At 42.6% G+C, this 26,648-nt stretch overlaps 1 protein-coding gene across 1 annotated transcript in view; it reads left to right on the top strand.

The window, feature by feature from the left end:
• The first annotated feature begins 4,468 nt into the window (after nt 1-4,468).
• The window catches only part of Tmem260 (transmembrane protein 260), a 66,271-nt gene continuing 44,091 nt past the window's right edge, over nt 4,469-26,648 (top strand). The window contains exons 1-3 of the mRNA XM_057786579.1: nt 4,469-4,695; nt 9,070-9,101; nt 9,812-9,963. Coding sequence (XP_057642562.1) covers nt 4,548-4,695; nt 9,070-9,101; nt 9,812-9,963 — 332 coding nt within the window. The 5' untranslated portion in view covers nt 4,469-4,547. The remainder of the gene's footprint in view (nt 4,696-9,069; nt 9,102-9,811; nt 9,964-26,648) is intronic.

The raw sequence follows: 26,648 nt of genomic DNA, 5'->3' as shown, positions 1-26,648 counted from the left end.
GGACGGTATCTGTTGCTTTCTTGCTGCTGTGCTGTGCTCCAGCGAAGGCAGTTCCTGTTTCTGTCTCCATCTCTGTGCAGAAGTGCTTGGGTGACAGGTTCAGTTCACTGCACCACTGCATCCCACTTTTACAGTGGACTCAGGGATTTGAACTTATGCTGTTGGGCTTGTGTGACGAACATCCTTCCCGGCTAAGACATCTCTCTAGGCCCTGTCAAGAAACTTCTTGATGCTTGGAGAGAATTAAACAAAGGGAAGTGACTTCCTCTTCCAGACAAGGGACATTTCCTCTGTTGATGAGTACAAGTCACTGTACGTGAGGTGGGCAAAACACAACCTGGACAGGTGCAGGGAAGATGCAGAACGGACAGCTTTGTGCTTGGAAGAATGACACAGTATTGAGTTCCTGAGGAGTTTATTGGGGTTGTTTTTTGCCTTATTGTCCCAGACGGATTGCTAGAGGGGTTGGCAACCCACAGGTGCCAGCGGGCCCAGAGAGAAGCAAGTAAACAACAAGTATGAACCAACCAAAGACTTCTCTGTTGAGTCAATGGATCAAGAAAGTGAAGGGAAAAAAAACACATTTAGAAACCCTCTTTACTATAGCCTAAAATCACAGCAGAAAGTGTGACAAGGACTGAGTGGGGAGTCAACTTAGACTTTTGCCATCTACAAGGACCCCAATATAACCAGATGAGTGGTACCAAAGAAGGCTGGGGAAGGAGCCGGTTTCATTCTCCTTGGGTAATAAGTGAGGCCCTTGTTTTCCAGGGCATCTTTGGAGACCACTTCTTGGACTTCTGTCCCCACACAGCAGTAATAGAGTGTCCTCTCCCTCCCAAAGGATGGAGTCAGAGAGGCCAGAGGGTCAAGATTTATTACCATTCCACAAAAAAGACACCCCTTCCACCTCACCCACAATGTGTTGCCAGTGGATGCCACAAGAAAATGGGAGAAGGCTATTTCTACCCCTCCCAGCTAGAGAGGGGGCAGCAGAGGCCTAGGGGGCTGTGGATGCCCAGCAGGAATGAACAGCCGAAGCCCCTTTGGGTTTTAATAGTTTATGTAAGTGCCAAGGGAGCATCTTTCTTGGGAGAACTGAGTCAGCTCATATGACCTGTGTGACTTTCAAGACACTCGGGGTCACGTTCAGGACACAAAAGAAGTTTAGTGCCATGTAGAAGTTGAACACCCCAACATCCAAATTCTGAAATTCTCAAAATCCAGAAAACATTGTGTGCCAACAAGATGTTCAAAAATGTTTGGGTTTTCAGACAGAGGACTGAGATCCAAAATATACAAAGAACTCAAGAAACTTGACACCAAAAGAACAAATAATCCAATAAAAAGGGGTACAGACCTAAACAGAGAACTCTCAACAGATACATCTCAAATGACTGAAAGACACTTAAAGAAATGTTCAACATCCTTAGCCATCAGAGAAATGCAAATCAAAACAATTCTGAGATTCTATCTTACACCTGTAAGAATGACCAAGATGAAAAACACTGATGACAACTTATGCTGGAGAGGCTGTGGGGAAGAGGGACACTCCTGCACTGCTGGTGGGAATGCAAACTTGGACAGCTGTTTTGGAAATCAGTATGACAATTTCTCAGAAAATTAGGAAGCAGTCTACCTCAAGATCCAGGAATATCACTTTTGGGTATATACTCAAAGGATACTCAATCATACCACAAGGATATGTGCTTAACTATGTTCAAAACAGTATTATTTGTCATAGCCAGAACTTGGAAACAACGTAAATGCCCCTTAACTGAAGAATGGATAAAGAAAATGTGGTACATTTGCAGAATGGAGTACTACACATCTTGAAATTTGAGGGTAAACAGACAGATCTAGAAAAAATCATATTGAATGAGGTAACCCAGACCCAGAAAAAAATATAATATCTCCTCACTCATAAGTGGCTTTTAGTCATAAAGCAAAGAAAAACCAGCCTACAATTTACAACCCCAGGGAACCTAGACAGCGAAGAGGGCCCTAAGAGAGACATACATGGATCTACATAGGAAGGTGAAAATGACAAGATCCCCTGAGTAGATTGGGAGCATGGGGGTCACGGGAGAGAGCAGAAGAGGGGAGGAGAGGGAAGAAAGGGAGTGGACAAAAATGTATAGCTCAATGAAAACAATAAAAAAAAGTTTGGGTTTTGGCTGCTGGGCATAATGGAGAAAGCTTTTAATCTCAGAGTCCAGGATGCTGAGGCAAGAGCGTCACGGGTTTGAGTCCAAATTAGGCTGCATGGTTTCTGTAAAAGAAAAAAAAGTCTTTGGATTTTAGATTTTTTTTTAACTAGGGATACTCAACTAGTAGAATCTACAAAAATATTTCAAAAAATTAAGAAGAAAAAACCTCTGAAATATTAAATGCTTCTGATCTTAAGCGGTTTTTGCAGGTCTTAACCTGTGTGTGGGTGTGTGTTTGAGTGCAGATACCCATGCAGGCGAGGGGTCCCCCCTCCACTCCCAGGAGCTGGAGCTACTGGCAGTTGTGAGCTGCCTGATGCGGGCAATGGGAATCCATCACGGGGCCTCTCCAAGAGTGGCAAGTGTTTTAGCTGCTGAGCCATCTCTCCAGAATCCCTGACCCCAAGCATTTTGAATAAAGGAGAGTTACTTTGAGGTGACTTTTCTGTCAGCCTGACGCTGTTTCTAGTTCACATGATCCATGGCCTATCGGATATGACAACTTGGCTTTTGCTACACTCCCTAATGTGTTAGTTAAACAGCAAACTTTACTTAACCCCGAGTCTAGCCTTCTTTGTCCACTGCTCACTGGCTGAAGGCTGGAGGGGTTCTCATTTTGACGCCATGTAGACCTTTCCAAGGAGCAATTAACAACACAGCAGTTGGCTTTGGCGGAAAGAACAAGAGCAGTACCCGAGTGAGCAGAGACTGAAAACACAGTCTTTCAGGATCTAATCTCAGAAGACCGGCGGTTACTTTCTGTTACCATGTTGACAGCAAATGGAAGGTGCAGCCCTGTACAAACAGGGACAAGGGCTACGCAAGCAGCACATGCTGGGATACAGGGATGGCTGAGAGCCGTCGTCCTGGCAGCGTATCACAGATGACGGTTTAGATGAGACGTCCCCCAGAGTTTCAGCCTTCGACTCTTTGCTTCCCAGTTGGTTATGCTGTTGAAGGAGGTTTAGAAAAAGAGCCCTTGAAGGAGAGCTCGGAAAGTTCAAAGACTCGTGCCATTTTGAGTTTGCTCTGCTTCCCGCTTGGTGTTGAAACTTAAATTGCCATATTTTATATACAGAGCCGGTGAGTCAAAACATAATCCTTCTGTTTCCTCCTCTTGCCTCCATGCTGCTGCTTGGTGCCACGTCTCCCTGCTATGACAAACTCGTTCCTCTTGAACTGTCATTCCAAATAAACAGTTTCAACTAAAGGTTTCCTTGGTCATAGTGTTTTCTCTCAGCAATTGAAAAGCACACCACGCAACCCCTATGTCCCAGGAGCTCAGGTGATACAGCGTTTTATAAACACCGGGAAAGACTGAGCTAGGCAGGGCCAGGCACTGCCAACCAGCTCTACAGTTGGCACACTTTGTTCCTGTCAGACTGCATGTAGTACATTTGAGAATGTTGCTCACATTCCACAGATGTTGCCCCTCCTCCATCCCAGTCTGAATAATTGTTATAGTAACACAAACTGTAAGCTTAAAATGTTTAGTAAGGACTTGGAAGACACTTCAGTGGCACAGTGCCCGCCTGGCACGCGTGAGGCTCTAAGTTCAGTCCCAACCAGTGTGCTATGTAGCGTCCAGTAGCACCCATCTCTTGGTACTCATTTGCATTATTTACGTGGTGTCTCCGTTTCATTTCCCACTTTTAGAGCAAGTCTCCACCAAAATATTCCTCTTTATTTAAGTAGGAGACACTTCTATCATAAAGAATTATTTTTCTTAAGGCCAGAACTCAAGAATGTTATAAGAAAGAAAACTAGCACATTTTAATATCTTAAGATTAGTGAATTATACTCGTCACATGAATTTACATTAATTTTAATGAGGCAAATCGTTATACATAGCTGTGAACAATATGTCCAAAGAAAAAAGGACTAGCAAGTAGTGCATTTGTTGATTTCCTAGGGAGGCTCTTTTGTGCAGTTCCACTCCAGGCCATAGGGAGCAGACCAGCGCTTTCTGGCTCTCCATTTTCGTCTCCTCTTCCTTCTCTGTTGGAACTGACCAAGTCAGTGCAGAAGGGGGGAGCGATCCCACGTGGAGGCAGTCGGCCCGTCCCAGCTAGCTGTTGTAGGTAATTATGCTCCACCGTGGTTCATTACTTCACAGCCCACTGAGACAAAAACAGGGCCATGTGCGTGGTGTCTCCCAGGAAACTCCTAGGCCGAGCCGGGGCGCACCCGCCACTTCCTCCTCCCCCGTCGGCGGGCGAAGGTGTGGTCCGCTCCGCCTCACTAGACCGGAAGCCGCCGCAGGCTGCGCGCGCCTCTCCGCAGGGCGTCCCGAGCCGGGGCCGGGGTGCGCTGCCCGCGAGCTCCGCGTCCGCACCCATGGGTCTCCATGGCGACGGCGGGGCCCCGGCAGCCCGAGCGGGGCCGCGGCGCTCCGGGGGCCTCCGAGGCAGCGTGGCCGTGTTCGCCGCCGTGGCTGCCGTGTTCACCGTCACGCTGCCCCGCTCGCTGCCGGGGGGAGACTCGGGTAAAGTACTCGCAGGCCGCGCTCCTCCCAGCCTTCTGTCCCCATCGCCGGGGCTCAGCGCAGGGTTCCGAGTTCCAGAACTGCCTTCTTTCGGGTTCTGAATCTCTGGCCTCTTGTGTTCTAAAGCTGTCCCGCTTCCGTGGCTTTCAGCTGATTAAACTTAACACCTGTCCACTTGCCGCCGATCACTTTTACTTTCCGTTCCTTTTTGGTCCGTAAATATTACCTCTCAGCCCTTACAGTGTTACAGACGAAAAGACCGACAGTAATGAACAAACAGCTAAAGCGTTCTAATGTACTTAGACATGACACGAAGAGTTACTAAACAAACTACATCGTTAGTGGCGATGGATTACGGAGGCACTAAGAAAATGAACCACTAAGAGTGGCAGTGTGTAGTGGGACCGTCAGAAGATCAGGAAAAGCCTCCCAGGAAGTTATGATAGCTAGAACCTGACTATTAAGAGGGGGAACTCTCAAAAAGGGGGCCGAGCCCAGCTTAAAGCCCCCCTCTGTGGGAAAAGAAAAGCTTGTCTCACACAAATGAAGATGGGGCATAATGGTTACATATTTGAGTCTAGAAACAAAATTCCTGGTTTGTTTTACAGCCAGATCAAGTGACCAGTAAATTCCTCAAAATAACCAGCTGTGTTTCAGAATGGTGCCGTAACAATAGTGAATCCAATTCCTGGAGAACCCATGAGTTCACTATCTGATAACCACGTTTGGTGACTGAAGCGGGATACCTTTATCGTCTCCCAGCCTGGGGATCAGTAGCTCTCTCACTATGGTGTGGGCCCGAGTGGCAGACCTCTTGGCCCTGTTTGGGGGGCTTCTACTTCTAAACTCAGTCCAGTTCTTTGCTGTGTGGCTCTCTCCGCAAGATAGCTGATTCCCGTCAAAAGGAAGAGATAGGGCCTTCTGTCTGACATTCTGTCTGTCATTTTGAAACCTAATCCTGGAAGTGCTATGCCACTGCCCTGTTTTATTTGAGGGAGTCAGTAAATCTAGACCAGTTCAAAGGGGAGAGGATTACACGGCCAGAAAGCCAGGAGATGGGGATTACCGAGACTGGCTTCAAGATTGCCTGCCACGGGAAGAGTCCTTGATGCTCCATTTTCAGGTCGTCTCCTCTTTCCGCTTCCACTGAGCAGTTACTGGGGATTGTGTTTGGGAATGGAGTTACCAGCTTTCCAAGATTAATATTAAATAGTGAAGTAGTTTCAGGGTGGCAAGAGGCTTGGTACTGGAGAGTGTTATTTAGAGTTTAGATAACTGTACCCAGTGAAGGATATCTGCACGGCTTATGGTTGGCTGAGCCACAGAGGTAGGATGAGCAGCGTAGTAACACTGCATTTCCTGTGTGCACTCACCATTCTAAGTGCCTTTTAGGGGTTTTCCCTTCCAGCCGTGCTAGGAGGTAGGTGCTCTTCTCTTCTTTTGTAGGTGAGTGAAATAAGGCTAACCAAAGTCACAGTGAGTGAGGGTCATCCAAAAAACCTAAGCACATTGACTCTAGAACATTTCTCTCTTAATGCCGACTTCAGAAGAATTTTGGGGCACTGTTAAATTCTCCATCACACATAGATAATCTTTTTAAATTGTTGCCTTCTTTCATAATTCTTATTTCATGTGTTACCCAAAGAATAAAGTGGTGTATTCATCAGAGTTAGCAGACTTCTTACATGTGATGATGTTTTATCATCATTTTCAGGAATCATCAGTGAGCTCTTTTCAACCATATGCCAGCGTGGAAATTTTGTTTAAGCTTACCTTTGATCTTGTTGTTTCCGGGTTGAATATACTTGAATGTTTATGAAATATATATTCTGCCAATAAACAGAGCACATCTCAAAACCAAATAAAGCATGTGTTCTTCCTGATGCGTCTTAAGTTTTACTCGGTGGATCAACCACATTATGTGGTATTTCACTACTAGGTGTGGTTCTTCATCCATGAGTAGTTCTCATGATCCTTGAGAGAAAGAATTAACTTACAGATGGATTTATATATGTTAAAATGTGCGCTATACGGGCATATGCACACTTGAAGCATTTACAGACAGCTCTGGGCTTGCGCCTAGTTTACATCCAGGACAGCAAAGCTGTGTGTCTCAAACCAGAATATACTGAGAATTGCCCAGCAAGTTTGGGTGGTAATGTCAGAAAACCTTCAGGAAGTTTTGTTCTGATACCAATGGCCCTTTAATTTAACGGAAGAAATGCCACTGACAAGGGCTGGAAGGTGCTGAGTTTAGTACTTCACTGCTTTCCTCTGCGTCTCCCCTACCTGAGGAGCATTCCTTTTGCTCTTGACTATGGATACTTTATAGATTTTGAACAGTGGCAGATTTTTGCTTAGGTTGAACATTGCCAAGAATTGATAGAATTTTGTTAAATTCCAGATTTGTCTTTGTAGCAACAGAATTCCAGGGGTAAGAATACAGATTTATTTGTTTATTGTCAAGAAGCAAAGGAATGGTATTAATGTTAAAGTATAGTTTGGATGCAGTCTGGAAGGGAGAGAATGGTGACCTTGAAAGCTGGAGCTACGGGAGGTATACTTTGTCCCACAGAGCTAAGTCATGGAGTAAAACTGTAAGATCCTGTCTTTGAGTAGTTACAAAGGAAAGAGTTATACACATTTTTTAGACTAAACAATTTCTCTAAAAGAAGTGTTCCGTTTCTGAGGTGCCAATATCAGTAATTGACCTAAGTAAGCAGTATTTGTCTGGTCGTCCTTAGGGGCCTCTGTGAAACAGTCGTTCGCTAGAGAAAAAGGCTTCTGAGTAGTAAGGATAGCAGTGTGGTTTGCCATCCTCTGTGTGCTTGGTTTGTGTTTGAGTCTTTGTGGGTAGCCAGAGAGGGCACAGGTGGTGTTTTCTGGGCAGAGTCCTGGGAGGACTCTGACGATGTTTTTAGACTTGGTGAGACAGAGAAATGAAAGCAATTAGCCAGAATATTCTCTGTAGGAAGCTGCTAGAGTTTCTGGCGTGCTCTGTGGAGGAGAGGAAGTGGCTAACTGGCAGAGGATGCTGGGCTGGAGGGGCTTAAGGGAAGGTGTTATTCCCGAGTGGCAACTGAACTGGGCCCTGACAGATTTAGAGAAGGAAAGTGGAGAAATGGTCCAGGTGAGGAGAGGAGTGATGGAGGTGTCGAAAAGGCCACCCAGTGGAATGCTGGTGTCCAGATTCGGAGAGTGCAGGGAGTGTGGGAACAAGGCTGCCAAAGGGACCTCAAAGCCATTAGGCCTGACTGGAGAAGCATTCATTCTTGCTAACATAGCTGGGTTTCGTTACTGACAGCAGCCATGGAGAAATTATAGACTAGGGATAGGACCCAGCTTCCTGATTTTGTATAATTTCGGGGAAGGATGTTGCAGTCAAGAATAGTTTGAGAACAAAGATACATCAAAGTAGATTAGTTAAGTCCTGCTGTAGTCCAGGACAGGGAAGGTGGAGGTCTACTTTGTAAGTAGGACAGTAGAAATTAAAGGCAGAGTTGGTATCTGTTAAGGAACAGAACACATACACTAGTGCCTTTCCTAATGGGCAGAAGTAACCCCAAGTCCCTATTCCAGACTGTGCTGTGCTGCTGTGCCGAGTCAGCAGTCAGATGTGCTCAAGATACAGTAGCAGACATCGGGTTACTGTGCTGTAAGCTTAGAAAGAATCGCGAGCACTGAGGAGCTACATGTAAAGAAGATGATGTAGTACTTTAAAACACTAGCTTGTGAGAGAGCGCACCAAAACAGTGCAGACTGTTTAAAGATACCTACGTTTCAAATGCCAGCATTCGGGTAACATGGCACATTTGACAATGTCCACACCTCAAGCCTCTGCACACATTTTATCAGACACCTGCATCTTTGTTGTTGTTGTTGCTGTTAAGAGGGGACAATCTCACCAAGTTGCCTGTACTAGCCTTGGGTTTATGACAATCCTCCTGCCTCTGCCTCCCAAGTGCTAAGATAACATGCCCAAGCCATTGTCACCCCTCTTCATGATTACATGTTTAGAAGCCATGCCATGTTCTGGAGAGACCACAGTGTATCACATTCATTATATATGTGCTCTGTCCATGTGTTTGTATGTTTGCAAGGAAATACAATTTTCAGGAAGGAAAATTATTTTTTCATGAGAATTCACCTGTATTTCCACTGACCAATTACTTAAAGCTATGGAAGATAGTTTGTTAATAAGACCTAAGGGAGAAAGGACTCTTAGACTGTTTCATGCTGCTAAATCTCCCCAGATTTACAGTTTTATCCAGTCAAATTAATGCAAAACCCCAATGCAAGCATCCGGATTTTGGAAACTTTGGAGGAGTGTCATTCTGTAATAGTAATTATTGGTTTTACATTATTTTTTCACAGGGGAACTGATCACAGCCGCACATGAGCTTGGAGTAAGTATTAGTTTTATTGTTTAATCAATGCTCTCATTAACAGTTTTAGGAATTAAGAAAGTTTAATTAAGCATGGAATAAAGTAGATTAATTTATTTTCAAGCCCTAGTTTTTAGTAACTTATAAGTACAGTACATGACAATTTACTTTAAGTTTTAAATCCAATTAACTGAAATTATAAAGCAAAAGCCTTTACTATATATACAGTAGCTGGCTTATTATCATCCCAAATTTTGTATAAGCTGTGGAGAATAAATCGGGTTAACACTTTTAATAAGTTTATTATTTAATAAACTTTATTATGGTGTGTGATCCCTTTAGTTAAGACCTTACAACTGTCAGCATGGTGGTAATCCGATAGCAGTGTGGTCTTTCAACTCTCACCAAGACAGTGTTTCGGGACCTGCCTGCTGTCAGTAACCTTTTCAGTGACCCAAATGTACTGCAAACCTAGAGTACAAACTCCTTAAGAACTGGCAGTGGAATATGTCACCCTCTCTTTAGGTGATGAACCATGTGATAGGCACACCAGATCTGCTAAAGAAAACAGCTGTATTGGCACAAGAAGACAGTAGGAAGCCACGATCCAGACGTTTGGTCGTGGGGCATAGTGCTCATGCTTGCCTGAGAACAGAGCTACTTCTCAGTTACAGCCAGGGTGACACATCTTCCCAGATGAGAATGGCTGATGTTGCTTCTGTTCTCCATAGGTCGCCCATCCTCCCGGCTATCCTTTGTTCACGCTGGTGGCCAGCCTGGCCATCACACTCTTCCCGTTTGGTTCTGTTGCCTACCGCGTCAATCTTCTCTGTGGCTTATTTGGAGCGGTGGCTGCTTCGCTCCTTTTTTTCACCGTTTTCAGGTAAAGTAGTTGACTAGTTAGTTTTGAGAATTAGAGATGTGGGCCTCTCATGGCCAGTTACATGCTTTTGTAACATCTTCTGTTGCTTGAGTGGCTTCCCTAAGTCACATTAGATCACTGTATGATGGGAATTTCATAAACCTCAAATGTTTACACAGTTGGCGCTGCTTTGTACGGTGGGGTGAAGGTGTCACTGGTCCGTTGTCATAGTTGTCTGGTCAGGCAGAACTAATGAGGACTGTCATTTTAGAAAGAAGAGCGTGGGCTGACTGAACTCAGCGACGCAAAGCTTGTCTTTTGTAGATGGTAAATTCACTTAATTACTCAGCATCCTGCAGACCTGATTATATTCTAAATGCGAGTGTATTGTATGCTCGTGGACACCGGGCAGTCACATTTGCAGTATGGTTTGAGAGCTGATTATATTATAGATATGAACATAGCTGCATGCTTTAGGAAAGCAGGCTGTCACATTTGGGGTGTGGCTTCAGTGAGGTTTCACATTGTCCCGCTGTAGCCCTAGGCAAGGAAGACATACTAGATCCACCGACTCCGTGATGGAGACGGTCCTAGTTGGAAGCTACTGGGATTTTAGTAGACTGGTCACTGGTTTAGGACATCGGTGAACTCCTTTGCCTCTGACGTTTCTGTCTCTGTTCTTAGCTTAGTCCACACCTATTTCTGAAGAGGATAACACCAAAAAATACAAACTGTACTTTGTAGAAAAATGGGAAAAACGAAATTGTGTATCCAAAAGCTTTTGCAAGGTTTTCTTAAGTAAACATAAATTATGTAAATATAGTATAATTTGAGTAGATTCCATTTCCAATTTTAATTTCGCCAGCTACTGTTTTTGGTACAATAGTCGTAGTATTGCCCTTTAAATTCTTCCTAATTCTTTTGAATCACTTACAGAAGTGGAAAGGCTAACATAATAACTCGAACATTTACTTTTAAATCTATTTGTGGAAAGGATTCAGAATCAACTATTATAGTTTTGATAATTTACTAAATTTTATCTATATCACTCGATGTGTTTCTATTTAATCTGACATATTTTCATTGATAGTCAATCCTTTAATAGTCAGTATTGAAAACAAGATCCTGCCCGGGCTACTTATTGTTATGAATATCTTTTCTGAAAGCTTGAAATAATTTTGATTAAAACTATTTCTTCTGAATCTTCTGTGACTAAATATCTGCCAGTTTCTATTAAGAGAAAAATTTATTTTTTATTTCTAAATATCTGGGTTGAAATTTGGAACTTAACCTGTTCAATATTGAAGACTTGAATTATTAATTTTCACAAGAAACTTTAAGATGGGCACTTCAGTGCTATGAATTGTGTGTGCGTATGCACTCTGAGTCTGGTAAGGCCATCGCCATATTTTCTCAAATATTGTTGATGGCATTCCACAGAGAGCTACTATTTTTAAAAATCATATAAAAATAACTTTCAAATACAAATGGTTTTAGACAATAATTTTTCTTTGGTTATCCAGTTTAAAAATAAGTTTTATTGCTGATTGTGCTTGATTATGTGAGTTTTAGATGAGCACATTGGCTTGTGACTTCATACAGCACTGATGGCAATCATCTCACTGGCTGACGCTTAAATCAGAGTTCTAATACTACTAAAATGGCTATGTGCGTGGTCTTTCTAACATAGTACTTCAGGAAAGTTATTTTCTCCCTGAGAGAGAATCTAACAGCATTATTGCTCACGCGCACTTTAATATAAAATTATTTCATTATTTTCAATACAAATAACTGACAAGGTACACGTCCTTTGGGAACAGCCCAGTTCAAGTGGCAAATCTGTTTTGTCAAACAATAGACACCCTTCAGAAAGGAGAAGCCATCTCTATGGTAATAGGACTAACTATTGATTGAGTGGAAGAAGACATTATACAATGTCAGCTGGCTTGTTACAATTTCATTTGTTGTGTGACCTGAACTTGACCTCTGAAACCTTCTTCTGTGAATGTAAACCCAGCAGCAGGCGAGCTTCGTGCAGCCATGGCAGTGGTGGCTTTCCCGCCCTGGCATACGGTAATATATTCCTGTACAGGCTGCCTCCTTGCTCAGAGTTTGTTTAGGAGACATTGCACGGCTTTGTTCATTTACAGACCAAATCATCTTTCCGTTTCGGTGTTGAAGCAGCTTGGTTCTTTCTTTCTCCCATCACTTAGAGCATTACTGCACATGTAGAGTTAGAGCTGACTGGTGTGCAGTAAATTAATTCTTTTTCAGGTAATTGTGCACATAGCATTCACTGTATTTAGCTCTCGGGGTGGACATAAAGACCTTCTGTACCCTTTAAACAAAGATTGTCTTTCAGAAGCAAATTTCTGTTTAAATGTGTTGATGTAAAAAACTCCATTTCTTTCAGTAAACATGACTTAGATTGAAAGAACAACTTATTCGTTGTTTCCAATTACTATGTAATTTTTACTTTTCTTGTATTCTTCTCTTGCTTTTAAAAGCTGTAAGATGTCATTAACACTACACTTTTTCTCAGTCTCTTAATGTTGGCAGGAACTCCATTTTACTTGATTTGTTCTGATGCAGAAAGCGTCTGAGTGAGCTAGTACACAGAAAGCAGTGTGTGTTGCAGCTCCCTGAGCTGACATGGAAGGGTGTGGCTCTCTGGAGCAGTGTTCCCTCTGGGGTGGTGAGAGCCTGCATTTGTTAGAGGAGCTAATCTTTCATTTCTGTGAGATAATACTCCGTTCATCTCTCTATGTTTATGTTAAGGCTTTGGAATTAAGTTAGTGTTTTAAAAGAGCAATGATTCTTCATTTAAGGCCATTGAAGTAAACCATCTTTAAATTTGTTAATATGTAATTTAAAGTATTCTTATTGGTAATTCATAGATGCTATATATAAAATTTTAAGAAGTTGTAGGTAATTAAAATCATAAATATGAATATCATCTACTTTGCTTACTATTTGAATTTCAAAGTTATCTTCCAGGAAGAAGCATCAAACTAGATCCTATTGTAGTGAATCAGGAAGAATGCTAAAGTCACAGTCAACCATCTACGTCAGACACATGTCCTATGTGCTGCTGTCACTTAAAGAGGAGAGAACACACTGACAGCAGCATATAAAAGCGCTGTACCTCAGGAAGGTTTAGCTGTTTACAGTCTCCGGGGAGGGCACGTCTTATATCATTTGGTAGAGGAGGTTCAAGGTAAGAAATGCATTCTCGATAGCCTTGAAAGTCAGCACGGGAGGATGAGGATGAGGAGGATTTCCAACTGTCCACGCCCCAGTGTTTATTAACCACCCAATGAGAACTGAAAACAAAATTCACTGTTAAAGAAAGCACGACAAAACACCCAGTAAATAATCAGATTCTCGGGGATTCTGGAAGTCCCTGCTCTGGATATTTCCAAAAGCAGTAGAACCCTTAGCACTGTGTGGTAGGAAGCCAGATCTCTCGGGGCCAAGTGTGCAGACTATGTGTGTCTATAATCAGTGGTGTGTTAGAGCTACAGAGAAATTGCCATCAATTGCAGCAATAACACTTGAATATCTTCTGACAGGTTATTTTGTGTCCATGTTTTATGCATGGACTTTTTTCTTTTTTATATTATGTGTTTCCAAACATTAATTCACTGCTAGAAATTAATTTGATTATAGTTCTGAAAGTGCTTATTCTGAGCAATGTGTCTGCTGTTCTTACAGCTCCCATTAAGATTCCACTCAACAAGGAATAAAACATTAAAATGCCATACCTTGGAGAATGCGGAATCTCCTGCTTAAGGGACATTTGGATTTCCCAGCTCAAGAGTGTTTTAGATTATTGCCAGAGAGAATAATGGAAGCGCTTCCTAATTTCCGAAGTAACCGTGCATAAGTAACAAGTCGTCACGAGCTTCCGTGCTGGAGAAGAATGGGAAGTACCAGGCATTCATTGCCATTCAGGGGAATATCTGTCTTGATCCCTGGTTAATTGATCATATATTTTTCTCATACTTGTATTAAAATTGCATTGACTCAGGCTGGTTAAGCATATTAAGAGCCCGGTTCATTTGCATTTTCTTATAAGTTGAGGGACATATTAGGCTCAAATAGCAGTGCTTCATTTTGAAGGGAGAAAAGCAGGGCAAAACTCTTTTAAGACTGTAGAGTCTTTTCTGACAGCTAGTCAGAGTTAGAATTAGTTCAAGGAGATGTTAATAATGCACCGCCTGGCCTAATCCCTTTGATATCACCAGGTACCCTCCTGTTCATGGGTTAATTGCTTTAAAAGCGAAGGCAATATTCTGAGCGGTGGGCCGCTTCACCTTTTCACAGCTGTTACCATTGAGTGACAACTAAATCCCATGTGTAAGATGAGGAAGAGCTCAATCTCCAATTGGGAGAAAATTTATGTAAACCGCAATCCCTTCAGAATGTGCGGAAGTCATAGACTTTCTTGATTTACTCTGCTTTTCCCAGAAAGCTCTATTGTTCACTTTCCTAAGTCCCATCAACCCTTTGTAGCAGAATATCACAGCGGCAGCAGATAGCTTGAAATATATAAATGCTATCATAGCTCTGATTAATAGCAGTGCTTATGAGTCAAGCCTGATAACAGTGCAGCTCTCCACTCAATTTCAGATACTGCTAATGGAATCTGTCTTCTCCAATTGTAATATGAGAAGGCCTAATTTGCCATGGAGCTTGGAGCTGTCACCAGTAGGGGATTGTGGGGTCAGATGGGAGCTGCCAGGTTTTTGCCCTGCAGCTTGTATCTCTCACTTTGAATAGAGCAGCCCCCTGCCTGCCAGTTAGCTGATAGGCCGCCGTGGGGCTTATGCCACTATGTACAATAGGCAAGGGCTACATAGGCTGACTTCATAATTGTGAAGCTAGCTCATATTTCCACAGCTACTGTGCTGCATAATTTCTAATAAGTGGTTTTAACAAATGTCAGATTATGAAAAGTTTCCTCAATTACGAAAACTTATAAAACATTTAAATTGCTAAATCTGTTTCCTGCCGAGATTCTTGCTACTGGAACTAGTCATCAGTTATTACTGATGGACTAATAAATTTACTTAGTTCTTAAAATTATAAATAACGACAACTTATAACTCACGTGAACTCACACCTTCTCCAGCTCATAAAGACAGATGACGGCCTGAACGCACTGACGATTAAAATGCACCTCACAGCTTTGGGTACTTCAACTGCTTCACCTTCAGTCTCTTGTTTTTCGTGTTTCCTGGTGTTGCTGTTGAGAATAGCTTAATACTCTGATTTTGTTGCTTTTGATTATGTGGCTGTTTTGTGTTTGCTTCCTACACTGTAATGTCTTAACAGTATGAAAATGAGGCCACTGCACTTTCAGTTAAAAGGACTCTGGGCGTTGAGTTAGATGCCTTGGCCTGTGCCTTTGACAGTAATGTGCTGGAATATTCTTGGAGCAGTTTCAGTTCTACTGCTGATGCCAAGTATGCTGTTGAGACTGAGTAGCAAGTTCATCTTAAGGTCTTACATGTTTGTACATATCGCAAATGAAACCAACTGTAATTTAACTGGGCCACTGTTTCGAACTTGGTGGCACCTCAGAGGGTTGGCCTCTCATTGTGCAAGTTCCTATACATACACGAGGCAGTGGGGACACCAAAGACTTCTTCTAGATAATTCAGGTATGAGATAGAGAAGTGCAACAAAATGGATTGTTTTGGGTTTTATTTCATAACTTTATTGTATAGCTTCATTTTAGTTAATTGTTTCTGGAAAAACACTTTGTGGGGCCGAGGAGGCATGCACATGCCACAGTGCAGCTATGGAGGTCAGAGAACAGCTTGAGGGTTCTCTTCCTTTACCATGTAGGTCCTGGGGCTCACACTCGGGTCTTCGGGCTTGGCCCCCAGCCTCTGCCTGCTGAACCATCTTGCTGGCCTGTAATATCAGTTCTCATGGAAATTGATTTATTACATTTATTGATGGATGCTGTTCATAATCTTATTCCTTCCATTTAGTTGTGTTAGTTTTTAGTAGTTTTTCCTTTTTGAAAGCTTTAAAAATCCCTCCACTTTGATACGGCTTTAAATCGTGAAAACGTGTGGCAGTTTTCCTTTCAGAGTGTCTGGGGTTAGTGCAGGCAGAAGCAGTAGTCTTGATCGACTCTCATGAAGGGAAAGTAGCCGAGATGTGACCTTCTCAGGAGTGACAAGATTATAAAATGCGGGAGAGGGACTTACTGGTAAATTTATTAAAGATGGGAGCCCAGTGATGGTGGCTAAAGAGCAACAGCTTGTACATGCCATGTCCTCACTTGCTGGGCTGTGTTCATGAGATCTCCCTACTCTCATCTGACTACTGACTAGAACTTGGCACTTTAGATGCCCCGAGCATTTGCTACAAGAATGCTGAGTGACACCAGAAGAAAGAAGTGTAACGGTACTAAGTGCTTTGTTGCCAGAGTCCTGGTGTGACCGTTCTCACATAGGCTGGAGAGACGAAAGCTGTGATGTTGGCTGTGTGACCGAGCTGGAGAGAGCGCGAAGGGTAAGACTGGTGCACGTGCAGTTGGTCGCATCTGCTTTAGCGCACCCTTGCTCTAGTCCACTGTGCTTTAGTTATCAGTAAGAAGTGACATTGATAGCAACTTAGTTACTACTAGTGTTCGCCTGCTGCTTCATGGCCTGTCTGCCTACAGTCTGCTTACCGCAAGCGGGTGAGAGGAGTATGGGTGAAAGCTAGTGCACCCCCAGTGGAGTTCTTTGTATTCAAGTAACACTGAAGTCAAATACATTCAGGAACGTTATGAGGCACACTGAATGTGTGTTTGGAACGAATCTCAGGTTTCTATTATTTGCCTCCTGATGGAGGGTTAGACAAATATGTGACTATACATGAAAATCGTGTACCATGCAGTGGAAAGAAAAACGCGCATTATAGCAAACCTGTGCTGGTGGTGTAAGTTGTAACCTGGTTTATCCATTGTCTCAGCAGATGGGTGCTTTGCTATCAGTGAGAAAACTGCTACACAATCAACAGCTTTCTTAGGAACCCTCTCTGGAGATGTTATGGACCTAAATAAGGTGGTTATGTTTTAACCAAAGGATTATGATGCTCACACTCACCGTGATGGACTTCCTACTGCACCTCAATGGAGCATTCTGCCATTCGCATTACTCAGTGAGACTGAAGAGGCTTGAGCATCCTTCTCATACTGTCGTTGTGTCCATCCGCTCTACAGTACCACCGTGTTCTCCTGAATGCGAACCACATGATGTTTAGTGATAACCCAAGAAAAAGACAGTCAAGAATATTCATTTACTACAAATACACCACATATTTATGCATAGAATATTTATACAAAATAAGACAAACTGGACCTAACAGGGCAGGCCTATAATCAGGAGGATGGGGTAGAAAGACAGCAAATCCAAGGCCTCTCTGAGATATACAGTAGGTTCAAGGCTTGTCTGGGAATTTAAAGGGACTTCATCCCTCAAAATAAAAAATTACAGAGGCCTGGGTATGTAGCTCAGTATTGAGTTCAATCCCCAGTAAATATACACACATGATAGATAGATAGATAGATAGATAGATAGATAGATAGATAGATAGATAGATAGATAGATAGATAGATAAGATAGATAGATAGATAGATAGATAGATAGATAGATAGATAGATAGATAGATAGATAGATAGATAGATAGATGATGGAAAGAAAGAAAGAAAGAAAGAAAGAAAGAAAGAAAGAAAGGAAGGAAGGAAGAAAGGAAGGAAGGAAGAAAGGAAGGAAGGAAGAAAGGAAGGGGAGGAGAGACAGGCAGAATTTAAAGAGAGCTGAACTTATCACTCAGTAGGGGTTCAAACCCCAGTACCATCAAAATAAAAATGCTGGGCGGTGGTGGCACATGCCTTTAATCCCAGCACTCGGGAGGCAGAAGCAGGCAGATCTCTCTGAGTTCGAGGCCAGCCTGATCTACAAGAGCTAGTTCAGAGACAGGCACCAAAGCTACAGAGAAACCTTGTCTCAAAAAAATAAATAAATAAAACAAAACATACTTCATGATTTGAATCCAATATATTAAATCATCTGTATCTTTGTTTTTCTCTAATTATTAGTGTGAGACCTTAGAATTAACTATTCCTCTTCAGCAGTATAAAAACTTGGTTTTGGTTATTGATACTTGGCTGCCCTTTACAGCACAGTGGTTTTATTATTTAAACTATCAAAATGTGTGATTTCAGTATGGCTTACCAGGCTTACATTTCTAAGAATGGATAGTTCATTTAAGATAATATCTTCTTTGACTTTACATTATAAAACTGGATTAAGAAGGGGAAGCAGTTTTTCATACTCTAGTTGACTCATCACAAAATGTTCTTACGTTAGAATGGAAACAGCGTCTGTAGTCTGTTCTCTCTGTCTTGGCACAGTACAGCCTGTCTTTAACTTCTTTCCTCCTGGTTACTATTGGTGTGATCAAGTACTATAAATCAGCCATTCATTTTTGTATGTCTTTTAATTTTTACTAAATTTCAATTTCAAGATTCAACTTTAGCAAATAATTAACTATTTGCTTTTTGGAAAGATTACTTATATAGGTTTGTTCAAGAAAATAAAAGAAATTTTGAGATAAGGTTCATGGATTGCCAAGTGAAAACACAGTGGAGCTTTTGAGTGTGCGTGTGTGTTTTAATAAGTGTTTGGGTGCTTCTCCTGCATGGATGTCTGTACACCACTTGCATGTAGTGCCTGTGGAGGCCAGAAGAGGGCGCTGGGTGCCCTGGAGCTGGGGTTAAAGTTGTGAGCTCCCATGTGGGTGCTAGGAATTAAAACCATGTCCTCTGGAAGAGCAGCCGTGCTCCTAACCACTGAAACACCTCTCCAGCCCTATAGTGGGGTTAGGTTATCATTTTTAATCATCAGACTTAGTCTATGGATTGGTGACAATTGTTTTGTCTTATTTGGGGATATAGTTCTAGTTTATATGCCCGATAGACTTATGGATAGTTACATGACAGCTTGTTTTATGAGATCAGATCAATAATTTCATTTAAAAGTCATATTAAAATATTAATATCAGATTAGACATCCTCCCTCCTTTCTCTTTGGTTTTATTTTAAGAGAAGCCCAGACTGACTGAACCTGCTCTCTTCCTCTTCAGCCTTTCACGTGCTGGGGTCACAGCTGTGCACCTCCATGCCCAGTCCTCCCAAAGATGTTTGAGAGGAAGCCTCCTTAGCAAGACATTAGGGCTGTTACTCTGTGGAGCGTTTGTTATATGTAGGAAATTGATTGATGGTATTTTTTCCTACTTACAAATATTAACTGAAAAAGTTGCATGTTGTAGCTTTGTGGGGCAGAGGGGATATATAGAGTGTATTCTGACCCGAGTTTCTTCTAAAGGAGATTTCAGCTATCTCATCTAGTTATTCACAAGATGCTCCCTCGTCGTTAGCAGTGGCAATTACAGGGCAGTGGACTCATTGGAGACTGAGGAGTCCATAGACTCCTAGGAGAGCCTTTCCTTTCACACTCAGAAGCATGGTCCCAGTCACTTTTCTTGTGTAACACATTTAAGAGCACACCACTTTCAGACAGTTTTCACCACTAAGAGTTTTGTGGCATTGCCTAGAGTACCTTTTGCACACTTAATGTTTTTCTGACTCTTCTGTGCTGGGCCTTACTGATGTGGAGTGTTTGTTGATATTTGATTCAGCAAAACAGACGATGGGTATGCTACTAAACTTTGTCCAGATATTGGGAAAACGTAAGGAACTTTGTTACCCATCTGTATGCGAAAGACAGTGTTACTGCTACCCCTCTGTATTTATTATTTATTATATTTATTCTGTAAGAACGGATGAAGTAATGTGAAAACCACAGTGCTCTCACATCAGTTATTTCGGCATTCTTTCCAAAAGACTATTGAAAGGTGAAAGTCCAGAATGATGAAAGAGTGAGCGAGCGTACCTTCATTCCTAGAAGATGCATCCATTGAGTGAGCGAGTGTGCCTTCGTTCCTAGAAGATGCATCCATTGAGTGAGTGAGTGTGCCTTCGTTCCTAGAAGATGCATCCATTGAGTGAGCGAGTGTGCCTTCGTTCCTAGAAGATGCATCCATTGAGTGAGCGAGTGTGCCTTCGTTCCTAGAAGATGCATCCATTGAGTGAGCGAGTGTGCCTTCGTTCCTAGAAGATGCATCCATTGAGTGAGCGAGTGTGCCTTCGTTCCTAGAAGATGCATCCATATGCATGTCTTAAAAATTAATGTAACAGAGTGAATTCTTTCATTCTCCACTTGTTGCCAAGGTATAGTTTGTCTGACTAGAAAACAAATCCATAAAGGACATGTTTTTATTTAAGTTTTTAGAATTATTTTATTTTGTATGTATGAGTGTTATTCCTGAATGTATGTATATATGTGTACCACATGCTTGCCTGGTTCCCACAGAGTTCCCACAAATAGCTCATTGGATCCCCAGGAACTGGATTCACAATGATTGTGAGCCTTCTTGTGGGTTTTGGATACTGAAGCCAGGTCCTCAGCAAGAGCAACAAATGCTTTTAACTACTTAACTGTCTGTCTCTCCAGCTCTTAAGGACATGGTTCCTAAAAGAAACAAAATTTGCCCCAAACCTAAAACAACTTTTGTATTTCATTTCTTTGTTTATTTAGTGTGTGCGTGTGTTTGTGTCTGTGTATGTGTGCGCATAGCCATGTCATGGTGTGCTCCACATGTGGACGTCAGAGGACAGCTTGAGGGAGTTAGTTCTCTTTCTATCACGTAGGCTCCAGGAACCAAACGTAGCTCATCAATCTTGGCACCAAGCTTAACTGCTGAGCCATTTCACCAGACCAAGATTTCTTTCTGAACAATGAAATAATCACAAGCTTGATTTGAAAGATGTTTTGATGGAAGTACAACTCAGTAGTAGAGAACTCGCCTAACAAATACAGGGTCCTGGGTTGGATCCCTAATACTAAGAGAAAGAAAAAGAATGAAAGAAAAATTGCTGGACTTGGGTTGAGGGAATTAGAACCCTTTTTCTTTGGAGTCCATTGGAAGTTTAATATTATGTCTTAAATATAAAATACATTTATCTTCAAAAAACTAAGTAACTCTTCTCCAAATGTGTAGATACCAGAGATGTCTGTGATGCACTATTATGTTGGCATGGTTACCTAGTGGCATCAGAAGTTCAAACTTTTTTTGGCTTTGTAATACATTGTATAGAGGATTCTAAGTTATCCAGCTCTGGCTTTCTTATCATTTGATTGTTTACAATAAAAAGTTTATATTCCTAAGAAACATTGTTTTAGAAATGTAAAAAGCTTGTCTATTAAGTATCTACTTAGTACATGTCAATTATTGACCCCCTGGAGAAAAGGCAACTACCCTACCCTCGTCTCAGTGAAAGTAAAACTTCTTAGAAAGCCTGGCACCTTTGCTGAGTTAGCCAGCTGAAGGCTAGCTGTGCTCCAGAGAGAGGGGCCCTGAAGAAGCCCAAAGTTGGGCAAACAGCCTGCCTTATGATTTGACTCTAAAGGGTTCATGTGGTGAAGGCCAGTGATAGACTTTAATTACTTTTAATTTGTTTACTTTTGATAATTTCATCCATGTGTACAATGTGTTTTGATCATCTCCATGCTACTGCATCACCTTCTCTTTCCTGTCCCTCCTCCCTCTGACCCATTCTTTCCTCTAGTCCTGACAGAATGGCTGTGACGTCATCTGACCCATTCTTTCCTCTAGTCCTGACAGAATGGCTCTGATGTCATCTGACCCATTCTTTCCTCTAGTCCTGACGGGATGGCTGTGATGTCATCTGACCCATTCTTTCCTCTAGTCCTGAGGGATGGCTGTGATGTCATCTGACCCATTCTTTAGTCTAGATGGAATGGCTGTGATGTCATCTGACCCATTCTTTCCTCTAGTCCTGACAGAATGGCTCTGACATCATCTGCTGCTTCATCCATTGGTGGAGTCACGGTTTGATGGCATCATTTGTAGGTGATGGGAACTAGGAGGTGAGAACTGGGAGGAGGAAGTAGGTCATGAGAGACATACCTTTGGAGGTCTGTCTCCTTCTGGCCTCTTCTGGTCCTGCTGCTGCCTGGCTACAATGACCTTCTCTATGGTGCTCTGCTTCACCTCAGCCCAGAAACAGTGGGAAGTGGGGAGGGCAGGAGAAGGGAAGAGAAAGAAAGAAGAGGGAAAGGAAGAAAATGGTGCCTATAGATTGACACCAAATCATTATAGAGCTTAACTATGGTCATGAACTTCTATAATGGTTGTGATGGGAGAGGAACCATTGAAAGGGTTAGGTGCCAGCAGACGCAGGATTGGATTTGCTTGGAACCCTTCACTCGGGTGGTGATGGAGAGCATAGGCCTTGGAGCTTCCCATGCTTTGGGCTGGTTTAAGTGCAGAGGATTCCTAACAGCTGGAATAGGGCTGGTTTAAGCGCAGGGGATTTCTAACAGCTGGAATAGGGCTGTTATGATATAGATGGAGGGACATGGCTTAATAGTGCTGGGAGTGGCTGGAGAAATGGCTCAGCAGTTAAGAGTGCTTGCTGCTCTTGCACATGGCCCAGGATCAACTCTCAGCACCTATGTGGTAGCTCACAGCTGTCTATGACTATAGTTGTAGGAATCTGACATCTTCTGGCTTCCATGGGCACTATAAGTACTTGGTACATATATGCCCGGCAAACATACATATAAAATAAAATAAATATTTTTAAAGTAGTTACTGCATAAAATTGGCAAGTTGTGAAATATAGATGGGGAGAAGAGGAGGAAATGTTGACCCTTATTTATCTTACACAGCTAAAGTAAATAATGAAAATCATGAAGCTGGACAATAAAATAGCAGGAGTTGTGGCTGGCAGAAAGGAGGAAAGTTTCATTTTGTTCAGGTTGTTGCTGACTGACTGACATCAGCTATGGAGCCCCACAGGAGTCAGTTGGCCATACGCAGTTTGAAACTAAGGGATGCAGTATGCTAGGGCACGTCTTTCAGTGTGTCGTTGTTAGTTGAAATCAAGGTAGCAGACAAAACCAGTGCGGTTATATAAAGTGAGAAGAGCAATCTCTAAGCATGAAGAGAATGGAGTTTTGGCAAATATCAGTGTTGAGTTCGCGGGAAACGAACATTGAGAGAAACCACCAAGGGAGGATCCAGAACTATATAAGGGAGCAGGGGAGTGTGGGATCCCAGAAATCACACCAATAATGTCCCTGGAAGAGATATCGCAGCAGCGGCAGCACTGCAGAACTCCAGAAAGCCTTGGGTCACTGGGGTGAGCAGGAGCCATTTGCAGTAGTGTACTGGAGTGTGAAAGAACAAAGCAGGCCAGGCGGTGGTGGCGCACGCCTTTAATCCCAGCACTCGGGAGGCAGAGGCAGGCGGACCTCTGTGAGTTCGAGATCAGCTGGTCTGTAAGAGCTAGATGAAGCTTGTCAGGACGAGCTGAGGAAGGAGGGTTCAAGCGGCGTGAGAAGACTGCCCCCCTGCAGAAGCAGTGAAGGAGTCCATCTCCAAAGCCTACAGCATCTTCGTCCTCAGCTAGACTGCCTTGTCAGCAGAGAGCTCCGACTCCATGTGCCTGGCGCTGGAGGGACCCCATCTCCTCACGGCCTCATGAACCTTTGCTTCCAGAAGAAATTTCATTTTTTTTTTTTTAATGAAAATTGTAGAAATTTGAGTGCTGCCTTATTGGACTCTTCTCTGTCCTTAGATGCCTTCAGCAAGAGCCCAGTTTTCAGTAACCGGCCCACACCAGCCTCTGACACTTAGATATCTCCTTTTGCAACACGAGTCTTGCTCCCCAGCGTGCTTTAGCCTTCAGATGGCCCATTTCTCCCGTGCCCACAGTGCCCTCAGCCCTTCGCCCTCCATTCTCTGTCCTCTCATGACTGCCTTTGCCTCCCCAAGCCAGTCCACTTCCCGTCCCCGTCCCTTCTCTACAGGAGCTCCATCCTTGTCCTTCTGCTGTTCCTTTCCAGGCTGACGCTTGCTGCTGCTCCATTGCCATAGGCTCTGTGGTCTCCAGCCCCAGCTGCCATCCTTCACCTCATCACCGCGGACAAAGCCGTGTGCTCAGCTGGGACCAGCTTAGCTGTGGGGCACGGGCCTGGCATCCTGAGGCCCTCTGCTTAAGCCCCAGCACTGTGTGTGTGTGTGTGTGTGTGTGTGTGTGGTGTGGTGGTGGAGAGTGAGTCTTGTATGTATCAAGTGCTGGCATTTCTCACAGCACATATGTCAAATTACCCCCTTAGTCCACCATTTCATGAATGTTGCAAAATTATGCAGTCAGTAATGCTGATTCTGAATGTTAAAAAAAAATCTTAAAAACTGTTAAAATACGTGCATTTAGGGGAAATTCAGATTTGAGTCATAAAATGTTGTTGAAATCAAATAAATTTATGTAATATGGTTCCGCCTACATAGATTATTTTTATATAACAATTATATATTCAAAAATACACATCACAATTAAGCCCCCAAATACAGAAAAGTTGATATTTTGATAAAAGTAGCTGGATGTGTAAACATTAAATTTTCAATGACAGAACATTAAGCACAGGTAAATATGAAATTAGAATCTGTTACTAAAAGCTAGGCTCATATACACACATAAACACAACATGGTAACGTAACTTCAGTGTGACATGGAAAACACAGAGGCTCAGCCTTCTATTCCAGGTTAAAAGGATCTAAGAGTTGAAACGATGCGGAAATAAGACAGCGACTATTTATGTCATAAATTCCGGTGTATACAGAGTCAGCCTCGGGGCCTACGGCTGCGGTTCAATGGGTAGAATCCCTGTGTAGAATGTGCAAGGCCACGGGTTCTATCCCCGGGTGCCCGCCAGCTCGCCTTCATAAGTGAAATCACATGTTCCTCTACAGAGGTCACAAAGAGATTTCCCTTGAAGGACAAATTTTTTCTCCTTTCTAAATGATATTTAATTGTTCAAAATGTGGTTAACTGGAAATGGAGGGAACACTGCAGATTTCCTCTTGTTCTATTAGGTGTAACATCAACTGCACGTGTTTGCTCCCCCGAAGAGTACCTGTTACATTTGTACTCTGTATTGTCAGTGACAGAACATTTATTCATTTTGTGTGTGTGTGTGTGTGTGTGTGTGTGTGTGCGCGCGCGCGCATGCACGTACAACATCTTAGCTGTTGAGATGCCCTGGGGTGTGAGGGTCAACCAACACTAGAAACACTTTCTATCATATATAGTTTAAGATATGGCGACAGAAATGGGTAATTAACCAAGAGCTTATTCAGTTACTAATTCAACTGACTAAGCATGATGGTATCAGGAGAGCCTATAACTTAGTGACTTAACCTAATCTGAGAAGAAAGGCAAATGTGGTTTTGTTTTCCACCTTTAGAAGTCTGCTGGTGTGTGTGTGTGTGTGTGTGTGTGCTTCTCTTGTTTTTTTGTTTTATTAATTTTATTGAGCTCTGCATTTTTCTCTGTCCCCCTCCCTGCCTCTCCCCTTCCCTTCAACCCTCTCTCATGGTCCCCATGCTCCCAGTTTACTCAGGAGATCTTGTCTTTTTCTACTTCCCATGTAGATTAAATCCATGTATGTCTCTCTTAGGGTCTTTATTGCTGTCTAGGTTCTCTGGGATTGTGATTTGTGGTTTTCTTTGCTTTGTGTTTAAAAACCATGTATGAGTGAGTACATATGATAATTATCTTTCTGGGTCTGGGTTACCTCACTCAGTATGATGTTTTCTAGCTCCATCCATTTGTCCTGCAAATTTCAAGATGTCTTTTTTTTTTTTCCTGTGTAGCACTCTATTGTGTACCACATTTTCCTTATCCATTCTTTGGTCTAAGGGCATTTAGGTTGTTTCCAGGTTCTGGCTATGACAAACAATGCTGCTATGAACGTAGTTGAGCACATGTCCTTGTGGCATGATTGAGGATCCTTTGGATATATATCCAAAAGTGGTATTACTGGGTCTTGAGGAAGGTTGTTTCCTAATATTCTGAGAAATCGCCTTAATGATATCCAAAGGGGCCGTACCAGCTTGCACTCCCACCAGCAATGCAGGAGTGTTCCCTTCACCTAACAGCCTCTCCAGCATAAGTTGTCATCAGTGTTTTTGATCTTGGCCATTCTTACAGGTGTAAGATGGAATCTTAGAGTTGTTTTGATTTTCGTTTCTCTGATGGCTAAGGATGTTGAGCATTTCCTTAAGTCTCTCAGCCATTTTAGATTCCTCTGTTGAGAGTTCTCTGTTTAGCTCTGTATTCCATTTTTTTTTATTGGATCATTTGTTCTTTTGATGACCAATTTCTTGAGTCCTTTGTATATTTTGGAGACCAGACCTCTGTCTGATGTGGGGTTAGTGAAGATCTTTTCCCATTTTGTAGGCTGTCATTTTGTCTTGTTGACTGTGTCCTTTGCTTTACAGAAGCTTCTTAGTTTCAGGAGGTCTCATTTATTAATTGTTTCTCTCAGTGTCTGTGCTACTGGGGTTAAATTTAGGAAGTGATCTCCTGTGCCAATGTATTCAAGTGTACTTCCCACTTTCTCTTCTATGAGGTTCAGTGTGATTGGCTTTATGTTGAGGTCTTTGATCCATTTGAACTTGAGTTTTATACATGGTGATAGATGTGGATCTATTTTCATTCTTCTACATGTTGATATCCAGTTATGCCAGCACCATTTGTTAACTATGCT

The sequence above is a fragment of the Chionomys nivalis genome, chromosome 12 (assembly GCF_950005125.1).
Source record: "Chionomys nivalis chromosome 12, mChiNiv1.1, whole genome shotgun sequence".
NCBI classification, from domain to species: domain Eukaryota; kingdom Metazoa; phylum Chordata; class Mammalia; order Rodentia; family Cricetidae; genus Chionomys; species Chionomys nivalis.
Note: the sequence above shows the minus strand (reverse complement) of the source record. Positions and strands in the feature narration are given on the sequence as shown.